Genomic DNA, 22,446 nt, shown 5'->3' with positions numbered 1-22,446 from the left:
CCAAGCTTATGTGATTGATGTAGCAGAATAGTTCAGTATTAATTTTGGGTGACTTTTATTGTATACTTTTGCAGTTTTACAGCTTCAAAGGAGCTACACAATGAATCCAGAATCCTATCGGTGAAAAATTATTATTTCAGTAGTCTTTAATTGTGGTTCAAAATTTAAGCTTTGCAGAAGAAAAAATGAGTAAAAGTGCCTAAATAATAGCATTGTGATTTTGGATGCCTATTTTCTTCATGTGACTAGAAATTGGTATACTTCTTCATGTGACTAGAAATTGGTATACTTACTTATTGGTATACTTACTTTGAATACCAGTGCAGTGTGTAAAAACCAAGTAATCTGTAAGTATAAACTGGTATTTTTGTTAGCCAAATCCAAATAGAAATTACTCACGAATCTGAGCTTTCGCCATCATGGCTGATGGCTTGATCACAGATGAACTGGTCCACTGCTTTTCCCTTGAGACTTGGTTGCTAAGGGCGCATCCTCGTTACCCGGAAGTGATGTTGATTTTAGCAGTGGGTCATATACATGATCTAGAAAGTGTGCACCTTCGTCACGATTGAGTGAGTTTTGCCCTCCTTCTGATTTGGATGGCCTCCTGACTCTCCTCGTGAACGCATTAGAGTCTCTGTCGAGTAATTTGGCCCCCTCCCAGTCGATGACATGGTTATCTTGCGCTATGTGGTCGGTTATTGCCGATTTGTGCTGCTCTGTGGTGGATAGCTTTCTGTTGGCTCTTGTAAAGTTCTTAGTCGCAATCTTGTCGGCGTCTTTCTGGTGTTCTTTCTTTCTTACCCCAAACGGCCTTCCAGTCTCTCCTATATAGGATTTGTTGCAACCTTTGCATGGAATGTCATACACGACTTCGCTGGTTTGGTCAATGTCCTTTTGTCCTTGGGGTGGACAAGAATACTTTTGAGCGTGTTGGTTGGTTTCATGGCGTTGTAAACCCATGTTTACTGAAAGACTCTTTGGAGTTTCTCAGATGTACCCTCCACATAGGGTATTACAACCATGCCTTTAATTGGGTTCTCGTTTGTCTTTTTCTGTGGTTTTGATGCTGTTGCTTTGACCTTCATCTGTTGTTTCACCCTGTCCACTGCCCATCGGGGGGTATTCACAGACCGCCAGCGCCTTAATGATTCTTTGCTCCTCCTCTTTTTTGTCTTCTTCCTCTGTCACAATCTTGTCTTTTCTATCCATCAACGTCCTGATTACACCCAGTTTCTGGTGAAGTGGGTGCTGAGATTTGAAACTTAAATATTGGTCGGTGTGGGTTTTTTTGCGATACACCAGCAGTTTGACCGTACCATCTTGTTTACGAATGAGCAAAGTGTCCAGGAATGGTATTTGGCCCTCTTTCTCCTCTTCGTAGGTAAACTTTATGTTTCCTGATTGATCGGTAGTGTTGAGGTGGTCAGTGAGTTTTTGTGTAGAGTCTTTATTGATAATTTCCAATATGTCATCGACATATCTTCTCCATAGCTTAGGCTTGCAGTCTAGGGGCGCTGTTGTTATAGCCTCCTGCTCCAACCATTCCATGAAGAGGTTTGCTACAATTGGACTGACGGGACTGCCCATCGCTGCCACGAAAACCTGGCGATATATAGATCCACGGAAGCTGAAGTATGTCGTAGTTAAAACAAATTGGAGAAGCTGTAAGATGTCGTCAGGGGTGAGATTTGTTCTTGAATTGAGCTGAGTGTCTTTTTCTAGCCTGTCTTTGATCACATTGAGCGACTTTTCAATGGGCGTGTTCGTAAATAATGACACCACGTCATGGGAATTGAAGATGTCATTATCTTCAATCAGTACACCTGTCATCTCTTCAGCCAGCTGCTTAGAATTAACAACATGATGCTCTGTGTTACCAACTAAGGGGCCCAGAATTTCAGCGAGAGCTTTAGATGTTTGGTAGCCCAACGACCCGTATAATCCACAATGGGCCTGATGGGATTTCCTTCCTTGTGGATTTTAGTAGTACAGTATAGTCTCGGAACACTTTCTGCAGTAGGATACAACAATCTATATTGACCCTCATCTATCTTTTTCTCATCTTTCAACCTCTTTAACATCTCAAGCAATTTCCGTTTGTACACTTGGGTCGGGTCTTTCTTAAGCTTTTCATATGTGTGCTCATCACTTAACATAGCATGCACTTTATTTTCATACTCGGTTGTTGTTTGAACTACAGTGCAACGACCTTTATCTGCTCCCATGATGAGCAAATCTTTGGACTTTTTCAATTCTTTCAATGCCGATCTCTCTTCCTTAGTGATATTTGATTTGGGAACTTTAGCGGATTTTAGCATACCTGTCACTTCTGCCCGTAGACTTTGGGCCTCTTGCCATGGAAGCTTGGCGCACGCTGTTTCACATGCCACAATATACTCCGTGTGGGGATCTTATCCACAGACACATGAAATTCAACCCATGAGCGAAGCTTCTGCTGTGGGTCTGACAATTCCTTGTCCGTGATGTTTTTCACCCATTTCTCTCTCCATTTCTTGAGTTGAGTGCCGCTGAGGTCCAAATAGGTGTTTTCTTTACTACGTGTTTTGGTTTCTTTCTTTAAAACAAGACATTCTAGCTTCTGTTTCTGTCTTTCTTTGGTCTTGACTTCCTCTTGTTTACGTTTTCTTTCGAGGAACAAATCAACATGGCGGCGCGACTCATCGTCGATTTTCAGTGTTTCTAGATTTTGAACTTTAATTTCCTGATTTTGTTTTAGCGATTTGATTTTGTTATTGACCACACGAATTCTCTCACCGATCAATACTTTTTCCGCTTTATTGATTCTGTTTCTCGCCTTTTCCGTATTTATCGGGCAGCGTATTTTTAGACTGGAAGGTGTAACTCCATTATCCTTGCATCGGTGGGTAAACGTGAGGTGTTGACGGTGGCGAACAAGTTTCCTTTCTGTACTTTCTAGATCACGTATAGACTTTACTGCGTGTTGACCGTAACGATTTCTAACTTCAGTAAAGAGATTCATTTGGTAGGATTGTTGAAATCATAAACTGGTATTTTGTTAGCCAAATCCAAATAGAAATTACTCACGAATCTGAGCTTTAGCCATCTTGGCTGATGATCACAGATGAACTGGTCCTTGACCAGTTCATCTGTGATCAAGCCATCAGCCAAGATGGCGAAAGCTCAGATTCGTGAAGGCCCAGTTCATCTGTGATCAAGCCATCAGCCAAGATGGCGAAAGCTCAGATTCGTGAGTAATTTCTATTTGGATTTGGCTAACAAAAATACCAGTTTATGATTTCAACAATCCTACCAATGAATCTCTTTACTAATCTGTAAGTAGTTTCTGAGTTCTAATACTTACATATTATGCATGGCAGTAATCAACTTTATGTTCTTCTTTGTTTCTTTTCAGATTGATACTAAAACTATGCACTTAAAAATGTGAGCTTCTGGTAGCATCATACACAACTTGATTCTACTAGCCCCTGTTTCCCTCAGTACTATCCATGTCTCACCCCAGCCCATATTTTGACTCTTCCTCAATAAAACCATGACCATTGCATTCCATTATGGGACAGTCGATGGGTAATTTTCGTAAGATGTCTAACAGCGAAGTTGGAGTAGATCCGATATCAAAATGGAGGTCTGTGATATGTCTACTGGTTTTATTTGGTGTCTATGTGCTTAATCAAGCTAATCGACAGGTGTTGCCAGTTCTGATTCCAGCAGGTGAGATTCAAATTTGTATTTAGAGAATAAACAATAGGAATTTTTGTTTTTACTATCCTCTACCGTGTGATAGACGACAGACAGGTCCAATCCAATAATTCGAGCAGTGGATGGCTTCCACTAGGATAAAACATGGTCCATCACATGGTAGAGGATAGTAAAAACAAAAATTCCTATCGTTTATTCTCATTCATAGTCAGTTAATTATTATTTTGATAAATTAAACTAGTTAAAGAACTAGTTTTTAAAAAAAAGTTACTAAACTTATGGTCATGAAAATTCCCCTTATTCCAAAATGAACGAAACCTGTTTACAAATTCAGTTGCGCATACTGTGTGGCGTATTACGCACCATGCTTACAACACGCTACTTATGTGCAGCTAGTGCGCACCTCGATAAGCGTGTTGCGTATCGATGCAGACCATATCCTCTACCGTGTGATAGACGACATGCAGGAATTAATGAAATTCAGCGCTTACAAGCTAGACTGACTAAGAATTGACTATATCTATTGGTCTGTTGCATGGTCATGTCAAAATGAGGTTCAGGTCATGTTTGTTGTGATTCAAAATTTAAGCTTTGCATGTTTTTTTTTGGGGGGGGCTCTATTAAATCATTCTGGTGCCAAAATCTCAAGTTTGGTGGGGTAAAGTGGGACAATTTCAAATTTTTGCCTAAATTCAGGCTTTTCAAAATTCAAATTTCCTCTATTTATTTTCAGCCTATTTGGGGGGACTTTTTCACACATTTGTTTATCAGTTTCAAGCTTGATATTGTGGCATCCATGGTGGGGGTATGATGAGGCTGTCATTTTTTTGTAATTTTGGTGATCTAGTTGGCAGCCTCATCCCTCTTCCCCTTCCCCCTTTACTCCATTGAAATCACCCGGTTATCAAAATCAGCATAGACAAAGTAATTTTTATTGTTTTTAAGGAGTAGAAATTTGTTAAATAAAAGGTTTTGAGATGCTCATTTTATTGCCATTTTTCTGGTGATAAACAATAACAAAATACTGACAATATCCATGCCTAAAAATATGTGATACTGTTAACATTGTTTGCTTTGTTTTGTCAGGAGTGAGATGTTATTACAATGGCACCAATGAATGTGATTTACACACTAATCCAACACTCGTCACACCAAATAAGGAAATGGTATTCCCATATAAGGCAGAAATCCAGAATGATGGAATATGTGATCCAGAGGACTGTATTGAATTCACAAATGCACAGGTTTGTACAATATCCAATTTGTAATTTTGATTTTTGCAACCAAACAACTATAATCACATTGTTGAATAAGTAAAATGGAATTTTTGCTTCACAAACCCAAATGCAAGTGACGGTTTTACTCACTACAATATTTTGTCCTTTCATTGAAATGCCAAATATTAATAATGTGAAATTGTGAGTGAATAAATGTGAAAATCATGTGAGGTAAATTAGGTAAAGGTGTTATTAAGGGAAGGGGTATGAACGTTTGGACAGTATTTATTGTGGGACATTAAGAGCACATCAGACATATCGAATTGCATTCTGAATACGAAGAATATCCTTTTAATATCAAATAATTTTGATTTTTTGAAATTCGCAATGTAATACACATTTTATGGCAAATCATTAAAAATTGATATTTTGATATTTAACAGTACTTGAAGTAAACTTAATAAATCTGATGATTTATATTTGAAGTGTATGTAGGTGGGATGAAAAGCCGACGATCAGTTGAAAATTTTGACCTTTCATATTGAAGATATGGATTTTTTTCCCCAAAACACAAACAAAAAATAGGTCTTTTGGGGACAAAAATCCATAACTTCAATATGAAAGGTCAAAATTTTCAATTGATCGTCGGCTTCCTCCTACCTGCTATACACTTTAAAATATATCATTAAATTTATAAAATTTACTTCGAGGACTGTTATATCTCAAAATGTGAAAATATCAAATTTTATTAATTTGTCATAAAATTTGTGTTATCGTAAATTTCATAAAATGAAAATTATTTGATATCAGAGAGACATTCTTCGTATTCAGAATGCAATTCGATATGTCTGATGTGCTCTCATGTCCCACAAAAATACTGTCGAAACGCTCAAAATGCTCATTCCAGTTCCCTTAAATAAATCCCTAAATCATATGTCAAAATCAAAAAGAAAGAAAAAATTAAATTTCCATGCTATTTTGTCCAAATAAGCTTATCGTATTATGTTTTCATCGGAAATTAAAAAATGTCCTCCCGAAGTTGACCCGATCACGGAGGAAGAATGAACCAGGAAGTATGTTTACACCGGAAGTCGTGATCGTAACTCATATTGGCATGATTTAAGCTTATCTATCGACTGTTTTCAGCATTTAAGATCTCATTAGGAGTAATCGACAAATGTTTATTGTCATATTTTTCCCCCAACAAAGTGTTAAATTAGAAATCATGTGGCGATAACACCTCTAAAATCAGGATTATTTCAAATGACTAAATTCTAACAGGTATAAAAGACCCATAGGGGCACTTCAAAGTAATTTTCTAAAGTCATTTTACCAAAGAACTTCAGAAATGGATGCAGTTTGTTCCCCGGGTGCCTTCTCGATTACAAAAGTCTAGTGGTTCTTATTTCAATATTGATTATTTCAGAGACAAATACTCATTTTACTCCCACTTCCATTTTATTCCAGCAAGGTGTTCTTACAGGACCAGCAGTGACAATTGTCTACACAGTAGTAGGTATCCCAATATCCCGCTTTGCTGACACCAGATCCCGTGTCATACCTTTAGTTTTTGGTCTTGCAGTATGGATTGGCATGGTTTGTTTAACAGCTTTTGCAGAGACATACTGGATGCTGCTGCTAGCACAGCTGATCATAGGTATTGGAGAGGTGAGTAGTGTGGCCAAAACTTTTTAGTGCCAAGGTGTGGCAAATTGGCTTGACAGTCCGCAGTGAATGTCTCTCAAGCAGCCCAATATGTAAGACTCCAAAAAACACAACACCCAATAGCCAATACCAGATATCTGGGCAATTTTGCCTTAATTTAGAATGTAATTCACCCAATTGGGCAGAAAAGTACTTGATTGATAAAACTTCTGGGAAATTACAGATCGATCAATACATGTTGTAATGGTCACAAAACCTATTATTGTAATTTAGAGCTTCAGAAATTTCAAAGCTTTACAATTCAGGTAAATTTAAAGAAAAAGTCATCAAATTAGTGCCTCAGCAGAAGTAGCCCAATTTCAGGCAAGTAAGTAAGTAAATCTTTATTTATTCAGGGTTACTCAGTTCAGTAATACAATACTGGTCTCCCATGAGACCCTGATTAAAATTATACAAACAAAGTATTAAAAATTTAACATATTAATTATAATTCAACATAGCAATATTAAACAACATGTATGTATAGAAATATTAAACAAAATTAAAAGATTATTACTTGATTACATTGGCTTTAAAAGTATTGACACTCATATTTGACAGGTTGCATCTAACATCAGTTGGAAGGTTATTCCAAAAAGTACTACCTCTAAAAAGAAAAGTATGTTTCCCTTGTATGTTTTGCCAGGCTGGAATTACAAGTGAATTGGATGATTGGCTACGGGTATTTTTGTATTGAGTGAAGGAAGTGAAAATAAATTTAGATGACAAATAAGATGGCGCATCATGTTTAAGACATTTAAAAAGTAGCAGCATGATTTTCTTAGTAGCGGCAACAGATCGCTACAGTAGCCCAATTCGGCACCTATGGCATGATGTTGGCATCCACCAGCGGTGAATGAAATCTGAGAAGTAAAGGGTAAAGGTCACAGGCCAGAGTTCACCACTCTGGATAAGTGGGGTTACCTTCCCAGGATATGACATTAGCCATTTATATGCCTAGGTGGAGGCAGATAGACAATAAAGGTAAAGGGCCTTGTCTGCTTGCACAACATGAGTATTACTCATATTAGCATACTCAATACTCATAGTTATCCTATGGTATCATGACAGAGATGGAATAAGCTGTTCAATCCCTCAATCAAGTCTTGGCAATAGGCTATAAATGTTATGAGTTTCAATTGTTTCACCACTAATTAATGATATGCTTCGTATTTTCATTCATCAGGCAACTTGTAACCCTGCTGCTTTTGCACTCATAGCAGACTACTTCAAAACAACTAATAGAGCTAAAGCATTGTCACTTTATTATTTTGCTGTATATTTAGGTGAGTGCAATATGACAAGCATTTAATGGGCTAGTCCAGTTGAAATCCATACACCCTATGTAAGACATGACTTTAATCTCTCACACAGGGAATGTAAATTTCAAATGGGCTTACCTGAATGGATGATTCCATTTGAAATCCATGCCCCCTGTGTAGAAGATTAAGGTCATGTCTTCCATAGGATTTCAATTGGAATAGCCCAAGAATGTGTCATAATAATTTGCCATCTTGCTATCAGGGGTTGCTTAGTATGGGCAGTGAGTTCAATACTTGGGGTCACAGGTCTTGCAGAGATGCCAACTCTCCCAGATCCTGCAGGAGACTCCCGAATGTTGCGTTCATCTCCCGCATAACCTTGAAAAATTGCTGGATTACAGATTAAATGTTATTAAAAATAAATATATGAAGAGCTTAGTTTCAAAACCCTTTACATCCACTTGCCCATTTTTGAGAACACATCAAAAAATCATCAAAAAAATCACTGATATATGGGGGTTTGCAACAAAAGCAGTTTTTGGCGGGATGCTCATCCTACCCAAGCATCCGTCAAAAACTGCTTTTGTTGCAAACTCCATATATCAGTGATTTTTTGATGATTTTGATGTGTTCTCAAAATTGGGCAAGTGGATGTAAGGGGTTTTGAAACTAAGCTTTTCGTATATGTAACTGCTTAAATTATTAAAAAGAAATAAAAAAAAACAACCTTGATATATGTACAGCATTTCACCTGTAAGAAATACCCAGTTGCCCGAATGACCAAACATGTGTTGTATGCCTTTACTCTAGTCAGAAACACAAGCATGAGTACCTGAGTTGTGGCATGGCAGTGCCCAAACTGTGTTGTGACTTCATGACTATAGGAGCTGCAGGTAAAATAACGCTTTACAGTCATGGTTGCACCATTTACCAAAAAAATGTACTGAGAGTGAATTTGATACCCCGGTAATACATATTTGATCTGAAGATATATATATTGGTCAATATTGTTGATACAATCCTATATTTGATGTTCGACATTTCACCTGTAAGATTTACCCAGTTGCCGAATGACCACACATGTGCGATATATGTCGTTACACAAGTATGTGTCTGAATGCACAAGTTGTCTCAGTAGCATTGCATAAACTGTGTTGTGACTTCATGACTAGAACGGCAGTATAAAATAACAGTCTTACATCATGGTTCTACCATTTACCAAGAAAATGTACTGGGAGTGGATACAAATTTGATTTGATTTGATTTGATTTGATTTGGTTTGAAGAAGGTGCAACTTACTGGTAAATATTGTTGATGCAATCCTATACTTGATGTACAACATTTCACCTGTAAGAAATACCCAGTTGCCCGAATGAGCATGACCACACATGTTTTGTATTGATTGATTGATATTGATTGATTGATTGATTGATTGATTGATTGATTGATTGATTGATTGATTGATTGATTTGACCAACAGGTGGATCACTAGGTTATGCCTTGGGTGCTGTTAATGTGGTGCTATGTTGGAGATGGACATTCTTAATTATAGCAATAGCTGGAGGGGTCATGTTATTTCTTGTTATAGCAGTACTAAGAGAGCCGCATTCAGATGAGACAGGAGTGCCTTATAAAAGTGATAGCTATTATACAGTAAAGGTAAGTCAAAAAGCACATCAAATAAAGTTCTATAAACATTGGGCTTATCCAGTTAAAATCCATGCACCTGTTGTGGAAGATAATATGACCTTAATCTCCCACACACAGGGGGTGTAGATCTCAAATGGAGTCACTTGGTACATGGAACCGATGGCTTTACCGATTGGTACCCGTCAGTTTTGATGGTTATTGAAAAGCCTGCTTCTTCCAAATGCAACACAGAGTCTTCTTGAAATGACCATAATTTATAGTTATAGACTGTTTATGACATTAATCAAGAAATTATCATGATTATGTTAGAGTCTGAAGTTTTCCGTTTTACGGAAAACGGAAAAAAATCACGGAATCTGAGGTACAACACGGAAAATGACATTTTTATATGATGTGACAAAATTTGTTAAAAGATCAGAGAAATAAACGTTAAAAACAATCATGAGTTGTGTGTTTCAATTTTCATGATGAAAATACTGTTTAATAATACCGAAATAAAGGTATATTACCAAGCCATGAACCCACTATATCCCTCCGAACATCGTAACAGTGGGCCTATTATCGTGAGAATATGCCAATCAGAGCATTTTGATCGCAGTATTGAAGACTTTATTGTGACATTAATAACCTTTCTCATAATTAATATCATTGTTTATACATTTTAAGTTTTATTCATGAAAACGGATTTACAAATTTTACAACACGGATTACAACAGGGAAAATGGATTTTAGAAAACGGGAAACTTCGGACTCTAGATTATGTGGATCCTATGCTGCATTTTGATGTGGCAGTCATGTCCATATCACTTGAAATGGATGGGTACCAATCATGTTGATACATGCAGCCTGTACTTCCCCTCTGAAGGACAGATACATGTAGTACTCATGGTCCACATACTCACCATTGCGCATTAAATTCAGACTTTTTTCCGGCCAATACCATTGTCATTTCTAAGGCTATCAGTGCTATGTGCTAAGTTTCTAAGGCTAAGTTCTAAGGCTAAGTTTCTATGTGCTGCAGCTATCAGTGTTGCCACTCAGTTAAGGAACATCATGAGATAGAAGCAGAACTGATATCTAGGCTGTCTAGTGCACCTTTCCAATTTGTTTTAAGTACAGTTTCAAGATGAAGAATTGGATATAGCTGAAGTGGTCAACACCCAGGATAGGTTGTGTCACACAAACCCTCAAAGACTCCAAACAGGCCCGAGCACTCTGTCGTTAAGCCATTTTTGCCTGTCTCTGACACCAATATAAACCACTTTATTTGTGTTGCTAGGCTATATTCGGCAGAGACTGAATAAAGGGCACCACAAAATTTGAATAATCGTGATGCCACATTTTTGTATCATTGATAGAATTTAGCCTGTGCTGCAGCTATTAATCACCATGCACAATTGGATCTTCTCCTAACAGTCATCTTATAATTTGTGCTATAAGGTGATGAAAAAGATATCTAACACTAACATATCATAAATAAAATTGCAAATTTTTAAGAATTCATGTTACAGGATAAGCAGTAGAATATTATTTTGACATTTGTGGCAATTTGTTTTTGCTTTATTATTTTACCATTATGGGATCACTAAATGACAGGGCTTTGTGATCGGAGTGTCATCTCTTGTATTCAGTACTTTTAGCTTCACCAAAGGAAATTTTTACCTTCATAAGTTTAACACACATTGTTAACTGTGTACTTTTTTCATCTAGGAAACTATACAAGAACTTGTCTCATGCAAACCTTATGTAATACTGTGTGTGGCAGCATCAATACGCAATATATCTGGCTATGCATTAGGAGCATGGCTGGCCACATTTTATGCTAAACATTTTGACCAATCATCGCAGGAATACGGGCTTAGAATAGCACTGATTGTACTGACTGGTGGAGGTTTGAGCTGTGTGATTGGTGGTTTCTGTGCTGACAGGTAAGGAAAGGTTAACATTATCTTTGGTAATGATATAGGAATATGGATTGAAAATGTGGATATTTGGGTCCCTTTATCTATGTTTGTGACTTGACATTAAATGAATTCTCAATTGTATAAAAATCAGAAGGATTTTTTCAATGGCAATACTTACAATCATTTTACACTGTCAATCTTGAGTACCCTGATTAAACACTTAAAAAAGATTTGTGGCACGGTGCATAATCCCTAAGGGGGGGGGGTATGGATTTCAACTAGAATAACCCTTTACAGGCTATAAGTCCTTTTGCAATTCCAGAATTATGATGCATCCTGGGTAATATTTGCTGACAGAATTGGAGATAAACAAGGTGGCAGTGCGTTTGCAATGGTGGCGAACTTTGCACTTACTTCAAAAACACATTTTTGTAAAACATTTTTAGTTCATTCCTACATATGTTAATATTTCCTGTGATACAGATATTGTGAAGGAATGAAGACCAAACTGTCAGCGAAATTCCAGTACAAAACGTTTTTATGCAAATATCAAAGTTCACCCCATTGAAAATGTACAGCAGCCTTATCGTGTCCATCTCCAAATATTACCCACAATTCAACATGATCTGGAATTGCAAAAGGGTTTATATGCTTGTAGACAAGGTTTTACGGTATTGTCAAATACTGCCATGTCAAAGTTTCGTGTTCTTTCTTTATAGATTTTCTGTCGATAGAAGAGCAGCCAAAGCATTAATCATCTCTATTAGTCAGTTCTTAGCAGCACCCTGTATAATAGCCACATTATTAGTGCCTACTACCCAAGTATCGTATGGTTTACTCTTTGTTGCATATCTTACTGCTGAGACTTGGCTTGGTCCAGCAGCTGCTATTATACAGGTGAGTTATACAATATCACATTGTCAATGCACATGCTCTAGTCATCTTAACCCTAACGCTGGCCATGGTTTTTTGCTATCGGGAGTTAGCTACCCCTCACATGCCAAGCACACAATCACCGACCAGTATCAATGGGAGTTCTGCTGGCCCTGCGATTCCGTGCATATATAGGACTTAGGTTGATTGCACCATGGCATCACATGGGATGCATGCATGCACAGTGGTTATCCTTGTGGTATTTTGTGGCATTTACTGGTGTTAGGGTTAACATAAGATGTACTTAAGGGCTGGGGTATGGACATTTGGACAGTATTTTTTGTGAGACGTGAGAGCACATTGGACATATCGAATTGCATTCTGAATGCGAAGAATGTCCTGACGATATCAAATAATTTAGATTTTTTGAAATTTGCGATATAAGACACATTTGATGGAAAATGGTTAAAAATTGATATTTTTGATATTTAACAGTCCTCGGAGTAAACTTTCTAAATCTAATGATATTTTCTTTAAGTGTGTGTAGCTGGGATGTAAAGCCGATGATCAATTGAAAATTTTGACCTTTCGTATTGGAGATATGGATTTTTCCTCCAAAGACCTTTTTTTTGTGATTTTTTGGGAAAAATCCATAGCTTCAAAGGTCAAAATTTTCGATTGATTGTCGGCTTTTTATCCCAGCTACATACACTTTAAGAACATATCATTAGATTAAAAAAGTTTACTTCAAGGACTGTTAAATATCAAAAATTTTAAAACTATAAAATTTCAATAATTTTTCATAAAATTTGTATTATGTCGTGAAGTTCAAAAAAGTATTTGATATCAGAAGGACATTCATTGTATTCTGAATTCAATTTGATATGTCTGATGTGCTGTCAAATTTGGTGGAATATCGGAGAGCAATTACCAACCTGTTGATGGTTGTATCAGTGACATGGACAGTAAAAAAATGAAGTCTGCACATATGGAGGTTAAATGGATGTGGAGTGCTTTCTTAAATTTCTCTGGTTTTTCATGATGTTAGGTGGCAATTTTGTAACTTAGATGGTTTGAGGAACGAATGAAAAGTTGTCTGTCTGGACCTGTGCTGTGATGAACATGTCTGGTCTTAGTGTAAGTCCTAAAGCAGCTTAACAAGCTCCCAATCCAGCATAATGCAGTGACTTTGTGTATTTCTTGCGAATGAAATACAAAAAAGCAAGGCGTAGTCAGATCTCCAAGTTCATTGTTGAGCAGCCACTGTTGGTCTCTGCATCAATGTCTACCAGGCCCTGGGCTCCATGTGGCGGGAGATAAAGCAGACACTCAGAGGTGACGTGGTTGGCTGTCTGCTACTCTGCTCTGCATGCACAGGCTGGGCTATGACAGAACCCCCATCCCCACATGTTGGCATAACAACAATTCCATTGTCCAGTCTGTTTTAAAAAGCTTCACCCATGCTTGTCAGAGAGGTTAGACCCTGGACAGCTTGTATCTGGTATTGAGAGGCACCTGTATATTATGAACATATCAAAAAAAGTAACTAACCCCCCTTAAATAATGGCCATTATTCAAAAAGGGAGTATTGTATTACAAATCTGTCAAATGCGTTGGAAGCAGAATTTATTTCTGCGCATCTTGACACCTCATTTGATATGATAGCCCTGAAAACAATAAAACACCGGTCAATTTAATGTAGTGAGGTCGCGATTTGAAAGTTGCACTTACATACAAATTTATACAATACAAAAACACCCAGATATCATAACACAGAATTCCTTCCATTATACTGAATACAAAATCAATACAATTTACTGCAACTTTCAAATCGTGGGTTACATTGATTTAAATGTACACTGTGACGTCAATATTTAGTTAATTGCTGCAAATGAGGTGTCAAAATGTGCAGAAATAAATCTGCTTCCAGCGCATTTTACAGATTTGTAATACAATCACCCGTTTTTGTCTCGCCTGAACTTTGTTCAGGATGGGACTTAGTAATCACTATTTCTGTCTGTCCGTCCGTGTGTGTGGAGGTGTGTGGGGGTGTGTGTGTTCACCAAGTCATTCAAAGCGAGGACAAGAGTGAGTTTCACACATTCAAAGTGAGGACATTTTGGCATAGCGAGGACAAAATCCCAGTCCTCACTTTGTGAACAGGTGCACAGGATGACACTCTTTCTGTAGGGGGTATAGGGGGGGTATGGGTGAATTCCTCTCTTTGAATGCTGGGACAGACACACTTTTATACCTATACACACGCTTTTACACACACGTCCTCTCTTTGAATGCCCGCGTACGTAGGGGTGTGTGTGTGGATGTATGTGTGTCCGTCCGGAGCTGTATCTGGGGAACCGTAAGACTTACGGCGACGCTACGTGGTGGGAGGAAGGGTATCCAAGTTTGCTCCGTAACCGTATGTTTTCGGTGAAAATATGCAAATTAACATAGCTAATTTGCATAATTTATCGAAAATCAGCGCAAATTAATAGCGGAGTTTGTGGACAGACTATCTCAAGATCGGTCGGGCGCATGGTAGCGAAACCTGGTGACAGGAATGATACACACCTGCTGATCACCTGATTAGTTTTTCGGCGAAAAGTATGCGCATTTAGTTGTTAATTTGCATAATTTATGCGGAATGATTCTACAAATATGGTTGGAAATCTGAAGAAATCCGCCTTATGGAGCTGTATCTGGGGATCCGTAAGATCCATAAGCCCTATGATGATGAAACGTGGTAGGAGGTAGTATAACCAGAAGATCTCAACCCGATTTGATTTTCAGCGCAAAATATGGTAATTAAGTACCTAATTTGCATAATTTATGCATAAAATGCAAAAACCTATTTTCTCGGAGACTAGGGGTCGTACGTTCTTCAAACTTGGTGGGTGGGTGCATCTTCACCCCAGACAGAACAAGTTTGTATTGGTTACTGCGTCAAGGTCACCCGAGGTCATCCAGGGTCATCTGAGGTCAAATGACTAAAAACTTCGTATGGGCACGAAACTTGGTGGGTACGGTCAACATAACGTGGTAGAGGTAGTATGACCAGAGGATCTCAACCCGATTTGATTTTCAGCGCAAAATATGGTAATTAAGTACCTAAGTTGCATAATTTATGCGTATTTGATGCGTATCAAGCAAAAACCCTTGTGAACAGCTTATCTGGAGATCCGTATGGGGTACAGTGGCGTAACTTGGTGAGGAGTAGTGGGGCCAGAGGTTCTTGACCTGATTAGATTTTGAGCGTAAAATATGGTAATTAAGTACCTAATTTGCATAATATATGCGTAATAAGCAAAATACCTTATGAACAGATTATCTGGAGATCCGTTATGGGGTACAGTGGCGTAACTTGGTGGGGAGTTGCGTGGCCAGTGGTACTCGACCTGATTAGATTTTCAGCGCAACATACTTTATCCAATTTCGTGAGGTCAAAGGTCACATACAAGGTCAAAGGTCAACTGAGGTCACCAAATCTTTTAATAACTAATTTTCAACTGTGCATCACATATCCAACTAACAGCTTGATCGATCATGTAATTAAGGAAATATGACGGCTCATTCTCCGATAAAGCGTCCAAGTTTGGTCTCGGTAATTGCAAAATTCCAACCACGAAGAATTCATGAAAATCATTCAGAATCGTAAACTTTAATAGTTTCAGAGCACAAAACAATGCATGGGTGATTTTTCAACAATACTTCATTTTTGAGCAATATTACTTATGCGCATTGGTGGTAACGTATCAGTGGTAACGTATCTGTGAAGCCCTTTCACACTTTTGTCTTAATCGTGCAAGTGTAAAAACTTACCGACTTAATACTCATACTTGATCAGTCATCACCCAATGTACTAAAGTCTGGTATGGTATTTGGCTTCATTTATCACAGCGTTTTTTCTGAGGAAGTAGAATTTAGGTAGCGATATCTGTGGCGACATGAACGTAACGTCAGGATTTTTTGCCATTAATAGACCTGATTTGTTTTACTTTGAAACCATTGTGTTATGTACCACATATCTATACTAATAAAATCGTGAGCTCTGTCTGTCCGTCTGTCCGGCTATGCGTTTCGCCGCACAAAATCGTGAGCTCTGTCTGTCCGTCTGTCCGGCTATGCGTTTCGCCGCACTTCGACGCATCGTTCCAATATTTCGGATATAGATAGGTATCGGGCATTCCACGTTTATGGGGTAGTTTGAAAGGTCATCGGAGGTCAAGGTCAAAGGTCAAAATTTCAAACTTTGTCCGATCGGGCCCAAACTTGGTGGGTGGGATCCTTGATACGAGGCGAATATATGCCCGAAATAAAATTGAGGTCAACCGAGGTCAAAGGTCATTACGGAGGGGTCAAATTTCAAACTTTGTCCGATCGGGCTCAAATTTGGTGGGTGGAATCCTTGATACGAGGGAATATATGCCCAAAATAAAATTGAGGTCAACCAAGGTCAAAGGTCATTACGGAGGGGTCAAATTTCAAATTTTGTCTGATCGGGCTCAAACTTGGTAAGTGGAATCCTTGATACGTGGGGAATATATGCCCGAAATAAAATCGAGGTCAACCGAGGTCAAAGGTCATTACGGAGGGGTCAAATTGTAAACTTTGTCCGATCGGGCTCAAACTTGGTGGGTGGAATCCTTGCTACGAGGGGAATATATCATAAAATACCATTGAGGTCAACCAAGGTCAAAGGTCATTACGGAGGGGGTCAAATTTCAAACTTTGTCCGATCGGGCACAGACTTGGTGGGTGGAATCCTTCGTATGAGGGGAGCATGAAAAACACTATATGGAGGTCACCCGAGGTCAAAGGTCAAACTTGGTGGGTGGAATCCTTGATACGAGGGGAATATATTCGCAAAACAAAATTGAGGTCAAAGGTCATGTAGGGGCTAAATTAAAACTTTGCCCTATTGGGCTTAAACTTGATAGGTGGAATCCTTCGTATGAGGGGAGCATGAAAAAAATTACACAGAGGTCTTAGGTCATCAAACAGTATCGCTATCATGCCAGTGCTCTCACAGCATCAGGGCTCTCACAGCTGCAGGTGCACTAGTATAATATAACTATGGAGCCTGCTTGATCCATCACATATGAAAACATTCATATAGCTAGTTATTTTGACAGATTGCTATCCATTAGAAATATGGTAACGTATCTGTGAACAATATTGGCGACATAGTCTCAAAGCCCTGTTGGAAAAATTTAATAACCTGTGTTGTGATGTTTTATACTTTATAATTAGGGCATGATACCAGCTAATGAAAAGTACCTATAATCCATTATTATGCTTGCGCATGTATAGCGAACAGGGACACATTATACGGGCGCACCTTGGCTGGCGACATGGAGGAAAACAATGGATATGTATAATCAGCTTTATTGTTTTATACTTTCTAGGCATGTTACAACCTCTAGCCCCACACACTTTAGAAAGCAACTCCTTTTAAAGTATCAGTTATATTAATAAAAGTCATTTCTTTCTGACGAAACAAGTCTGAATACGACTTGTAACTATGGGCGACACAGATTTGGCTTTTTGGACACTTTATCGGAGAATGTGCCTGACGACTTTAAGATAGTCGCTTTCCATGTAAAGTATAGCAAAGTAGCACTTTCAATGAGTGATAACTCGTAAAGGAAGCATCTTTCTGTTTTGATTTATTTGATGAAATAGTTCTTTGGTATTGCCAAATTTGATTTTTCAGAGCAACATACTTTATCCAATTTCGTGAGGTCAAAGGTCACATACAAGGTCAAAGGTCAACTGAGGTCACCAAATCTTTTAATAATTAGTTTTCAACTGTGTATCACATATCCAAATAACAGCTTGATCGGTCATGTAATTAACGAAATATGACGACTTTAAGATAGTCGCTTTGCATGTAAACTATAGCAAAGTAGCACTTTCAATGAGTGATAACTCGTAAAGGAAGCATCTTTCTGTTTTGATTTATTACTTTGATAAAATAGTTGTTTGGTTTTGCCAAATTTTTGGAAGGTCATGACGGGGTCATCCGAGGTCACTCAGGGGTCATCTGAGGTCAAGTTATTAAAAACTGTCGTATGGGCATGAAACTTGATGGGTACAGTCAACATTTCAAGCCAAATTTTTGGAAGTTCATTTTGGGGTCACCAGGGGTCATCTGAGGTCAAATTAGTAAAAACTGTCGTATGGGCATGAAACTTGGTGGGTACAGTCAACATTTAAAGCCAAATTTTGGAAGGTCATTTTGGGGTCACCAGGGTCATCTGAGATCAAATTAGTGAAAACTGTTGTATGGGCATGAAACTTGGTGGGTACAGTCAACATTTAAAGCCAAATTTTTGGAAGGTCATTTTGAGGTGACTAGGGGTCATCTGAGGTCAAATTAGTAAAAGCTGTCGGATGGGCATTAAACTTAGTGGGTACACAGTCAACATTTAAAGTCACATTTTGGAAGGTCATTTTGGGGTCACCAGGGGTCATCTGAGGTCAAATTAGTAAAACTGTCGTATGGGCATGAAACTTGGTGGGTACAGTCAATATTTAAAACCAAATATTTGGAAGGTAATTTCGGGGTCACCAGGGGTCAACTGAGGTCAAATTAGTAAAAACTGTCGTATGGGCATGAAACTTGATGGGTACAGTCAACATTTATAGCCAAATTTTTGGAAGGTCATTTGGAGACCACCAGGGGTCATCTGAGGTCAAATTAGTAAAAACTCGTATGGGCATGAAACTTAGCACAAGGGGTACAGTCAACATTTAGAGCCAAAATTTTAGGTCATTTCAGGGCCACCTGGGGTCATCTGAGGTCATATTAGTAAAAACTGTTGCATGGGCATGAAACTTGGTGGGTACAGTACAGTTACAAATGTACCATCAGCCAGATAATCGTGCCCAGCCGATAACCGCCAAATTCATTTACCTCTCTACCAACAGTTATCGCAAAAGCAGGCGGTCACAAAAGCAGGCGGTCACAAAAGCAGGCGAGACTCGTGGTTCGAGAACCGCCTTGTTGAATAATGTAATATATAGATGAAGAATTTTCTTGTGGATTGTTTTGCGTAATGGTCTGAGCAAACAGGCAGCACTTGAGCTAATCAAAGTACCATCTGTTTTTGTTTTTTTTTTCCATATTAGGATTTGTTTTCACCGAATCTGAGAGCCCAAGCATCTGCAGTATATATAGCCCTTATGACTCTTTTAGGCGGTGGTCTAGGGCCTATTCTGGTAGGTTAATTATTTACTTTATTTCTTTATTAGATTTCATATTGGAACACATCGAGCATACAATTAAAGTATTGTAATCACTTCTGCCCTCATGTGGTTGGGGCAAATCTTTTACCAATGTTCAGGCGTGTATGTGATGAACAGTGAGCTGTGCCAAAATAAGAGGGATGCAAATAGGAAATATTAGGGCGTCTTCTAATCTCAGATCACCTTTTTGTACCTATTGAAAAGAACGGAGTTCCATCCACAGAGCCTAATATGGGCATGTTGTGGCCCTACGTCACATAGCTCAGTACAGAATATCACATTTTGTCTATGCATTTCAAGCCTGGTAGTCATGTGACACTGCCCTCAGCTTTGTGATTGAAGTTTCGCCTCTCATATTTAGTACTCTCAGCTCTATTTTAATACTAATCCTTTTGATTTAATTCCTCCTCGTTATTAAAGGCGCATTCAGTGATTTGCTCATCCGGACGATCGTAAAAATCATCAAAATTCAGATTTTGGTACCTTTGTAATTGGCATAGATGTGCTAACATAGCCTGCTAGTGGTTCGGTCGAAAGCCGTGTATTTTAGACAAAATAAAGCATTTGCATGATTCTGGACTTTTGATACTGACAGTACAAAAGTCCGACTCGAGATCGAAAGAAGCTCATTCTCCACCGCACCATGCGGCGTTGCGTATTGTTTCTACTACTTATTACATCAGTAGCTACTATTTTAAACAAAATACACAATTTTAACTGTTTTTCATATTTGAATTGACCGTTAGTTTGCCTCGGTGACCTTTAATTGCTTATTTTGTTTTCTACTACAAAAATTAAGCGTCTGTTTTAAATCAATTTAGACTCTACTTCCCCGTGTTAGAAACACTGGACTAGGAAGTTTTTCCAGTCGATTGGTGGCGACTGTACTGAAAATCTCGATTTTCTCGAGTCGATCTGAGTTGAAGTAGAAAACCTTTCTAAAGCTTCTGTTTTTGACTAATTTGTCGATGCATTCAGGGGAAAAGTGGTTTAATGAAATTCTGTAGACTTATTCTTTATTTCTAAGCAACTCTGACAAATTTCCATTTTTTTATGTTCCTGTGAAATCACTGAAAGGGCCTTTAACTAATCCTCTAGATTTAATTCTTCCTATTACTTTCAGGTTCCTGGCATACTGGAACTCAAACCAGAATGGGGGGAGTGTGACAAAGGTGTCGGCTATGCCCTAGCTATTATAGTACCTACATGCTATTTCATCGCAGCAGTCCTCTTCCTCATCGTTGGTTACCTGATGAAGGATGTACCAGTGGTCCTCTCAGATGAGACCATCTATTTGACCTATGACACCAGCGAGAGGGAGGGAGATACGGCATCAGAAAAGAGCTGGTATGGATCACGTAGGGTATCTGAGGATCATACAACTGATGGGCATATATCAGAGGCATTGTAATGTCAGGTTGAGTTGATGTATGATGTTCTGAGTATGCTCTGTTTATCTTTAGAGTATGGTAGAATTTACCCTTTGCATGGATCCGCCATCTTGCTACCAAAACAATGTCCTCCTGACTGCAAACGCATGTGCAAAAAGTGCATTTTTGTTTCTTCCTCTTTTTTTTTGCAAAGCGTGCATGGCAATTACAGCACACGTTTGACAGGCGTACGCTTTGAGGGTAGAATCTCGTTTTGAGATGATTGTGTGATCGGTGAATACTATACTGCGCCAATAAAGTATCCTTACACTTGGAAAAATAATTACAATTTCAACACTGAACAATATTTGGGTAAATTTGTTTTTTAATAGATGCACTAGATGATCTAATTCTGCACATTATGACACCACATTGAATCCAATGTGACCTCAAGAAGTAAAGTTACAAGCAAGTGAATAGACGAAGGTCCAGTTTTAAAAGTGACAAACTGGCCTATACAAGGCGCAAAAAGATTCCGACAAGCGCAGTAAAGAGACTACGCAGTTTCTTCAATGAAGCATTATTTAAAGCAGTTTTTATTTCAGTTTTTACTTTTTATAACTTTCACTTTATTTGTCAGTTCTTTTGTTTCAGTTTTCTTTTGTTCCTTTTGTTTTAAATTAAAGCCAAATGCATAAGTTAGTCATTCACCACTCTCAAACCAGATTTGTGGTTTGTGGAGTTTTGAATAGGCCAGTGTGTCACTTTTGAAACCGGACCTTCGTCTAATCAAATGCTTGTAACTTTACTTCTTGAAGTCACATTGGATTCAATGTGGTGTCATAATGTGCAGGATTAGACAGTGCATCTATTAAAAAAACAATTTTACTCCAATATTGTTCAGTTTGGAAATTGTGATTATTTTTCCAAATGTAAGGATACTTTATTGGCGCAGTATATAATTGTTCAATGTATAACTGTTTTGTTGCTTTAAGCTTTTAGGCATGAGAATTTCCTTTTTTAAATGGAATTCCATTTTTATTTTTTTTTTTATTTTTAGCCCGCTTTGAGCATTTGCAATATTTTACGCACTTTTTCCTTTTTTTAAAAAGAATTTTCCTTTTTTTTTCATTGACATATATTCTCATGCCTGAGCTTTGGAAATGGCACAATAGTACCCAGCAAACACAAAATGTTCTGCAGAAAATGTTTACGAAAACATGATGTAAACATTTTAACATAATGTTCTTTTAAAAGTGTTGACAAAATATTTTTCAAAAATGTTTGCCAACAGACATTTTGCAGTAACATATTGAAAACATTTTAAAAATGTTGTTGTAGTGTTTTTTCATATAAAACATTAAAAAAATGTTTCAATGACCTTGTTTCCATGACCATGTGTGTTTGCTGGGTAGTATGGTAGAGGCTTGAACACACACATTCTTAAACACTTCATGCAATTGCATTGGTTCCCAGCTATGTTGTATGAGACAATATAACACAGCCTCAATATGCA

The 22,446-nt window shown here is 38.1% G+C and overlaps 2 protein-coding genes across 2 annotated transcripts; one reads left to right on the top strand and one right to left on the bottom strand.

Annotated features, from left to right (window-relative positions):
* Positions 1-1,029: 1,029 nt before the first annotated feature.
* Positions 1,030-1,833, bottom strand: LOC140170836 (uncharacterized). Its single transcript, XM_072194051.1, has one exon. It carries the CDS (start codon positions 1,831-1,833, stop codon positions 1,030-1,032), a length of 804 nt encoding a protein of 267 aa, XP_072050152.1.
* Positions 1,834-3,407: 1,574 nt separating this feature from the next.
* LOC140172173 (MFS-type efflux pump MSMEG_3705-like) lies at positions 3,408-21,127 on the top strand. Its single transcript, XM_072195499.1, has 9 exons — positions 3,408-3,714; positions 4,789-4,946; positions 6,387-6,587; positions 7,810-7,909; positions 9,366-9,544; positions 11,246-11,463; positions 12,159-12,336; positions 19,444-19,533; positions 20,684-21,127. Exons 1-9 carry the CDS (start codon positions 3,555-3,557, stop codon positions 20,969-20,971), a joined length of 1,572 nt encoding a protein of 523 aa, XP_072051600.1. The 5' UTR covers positions 3,408-3,554; the 3' UTR covers positions 20,972-21,127.
* Positions 21,128-22,446: the final 1,319 nt, after the last annotated feature.

This window comes from Amphiura filiformis, chromosome 15 (assembly GCF_039555335.1).
Source record: "Amphiura filiformis chromosome 15, Afil_fr2py, whole genome shotgun sequence".
NCBI classification, from domain to species: domain Eukaryota; kingdom Metazoa; phylum Echinodermata; class Ophiuroidea; order Amphilepidida; family Amphiuridae; genus Amphiura; species Amphiura filiformis.
Note: the sequence above shows the minus strand (reverse complement) of the source record. Positions and strands in the feature narration are given on the sequence as shown.

Excerpts from the sequence above, each read along its gene's own strand:
- LOC140172173 (XM_072195499.1), top strand. The coding sequence starts at position 3,555 with ATGGGACAGTCGATGGGTAATTTTCGTAAGATGTCTAACAGCGAAGTT. Across the intron at positions 3,715-4,788 it reads GCCAGTTCTGATTCCAGCAG|GAGTGAGATGTTATTACAAT; the intron begins GTGAGATTCAAA and ends TTGTTTTGTCAG. Across the intron at positions 12,337-19,443 it reads CAGCAGCTGCTATTATACAG|GATTTGTTTTCACCGAATCT; the intron begins GTGAGTTATACA and ends TTTCCATATTAG.
- LOC140170836 (XM_072194051.1), bottom strand. The coding sequence starts at position 1,833 with ATGACAGGTGTACTGATTGAAGATAATGACATCTTCAATTCCCATGAC.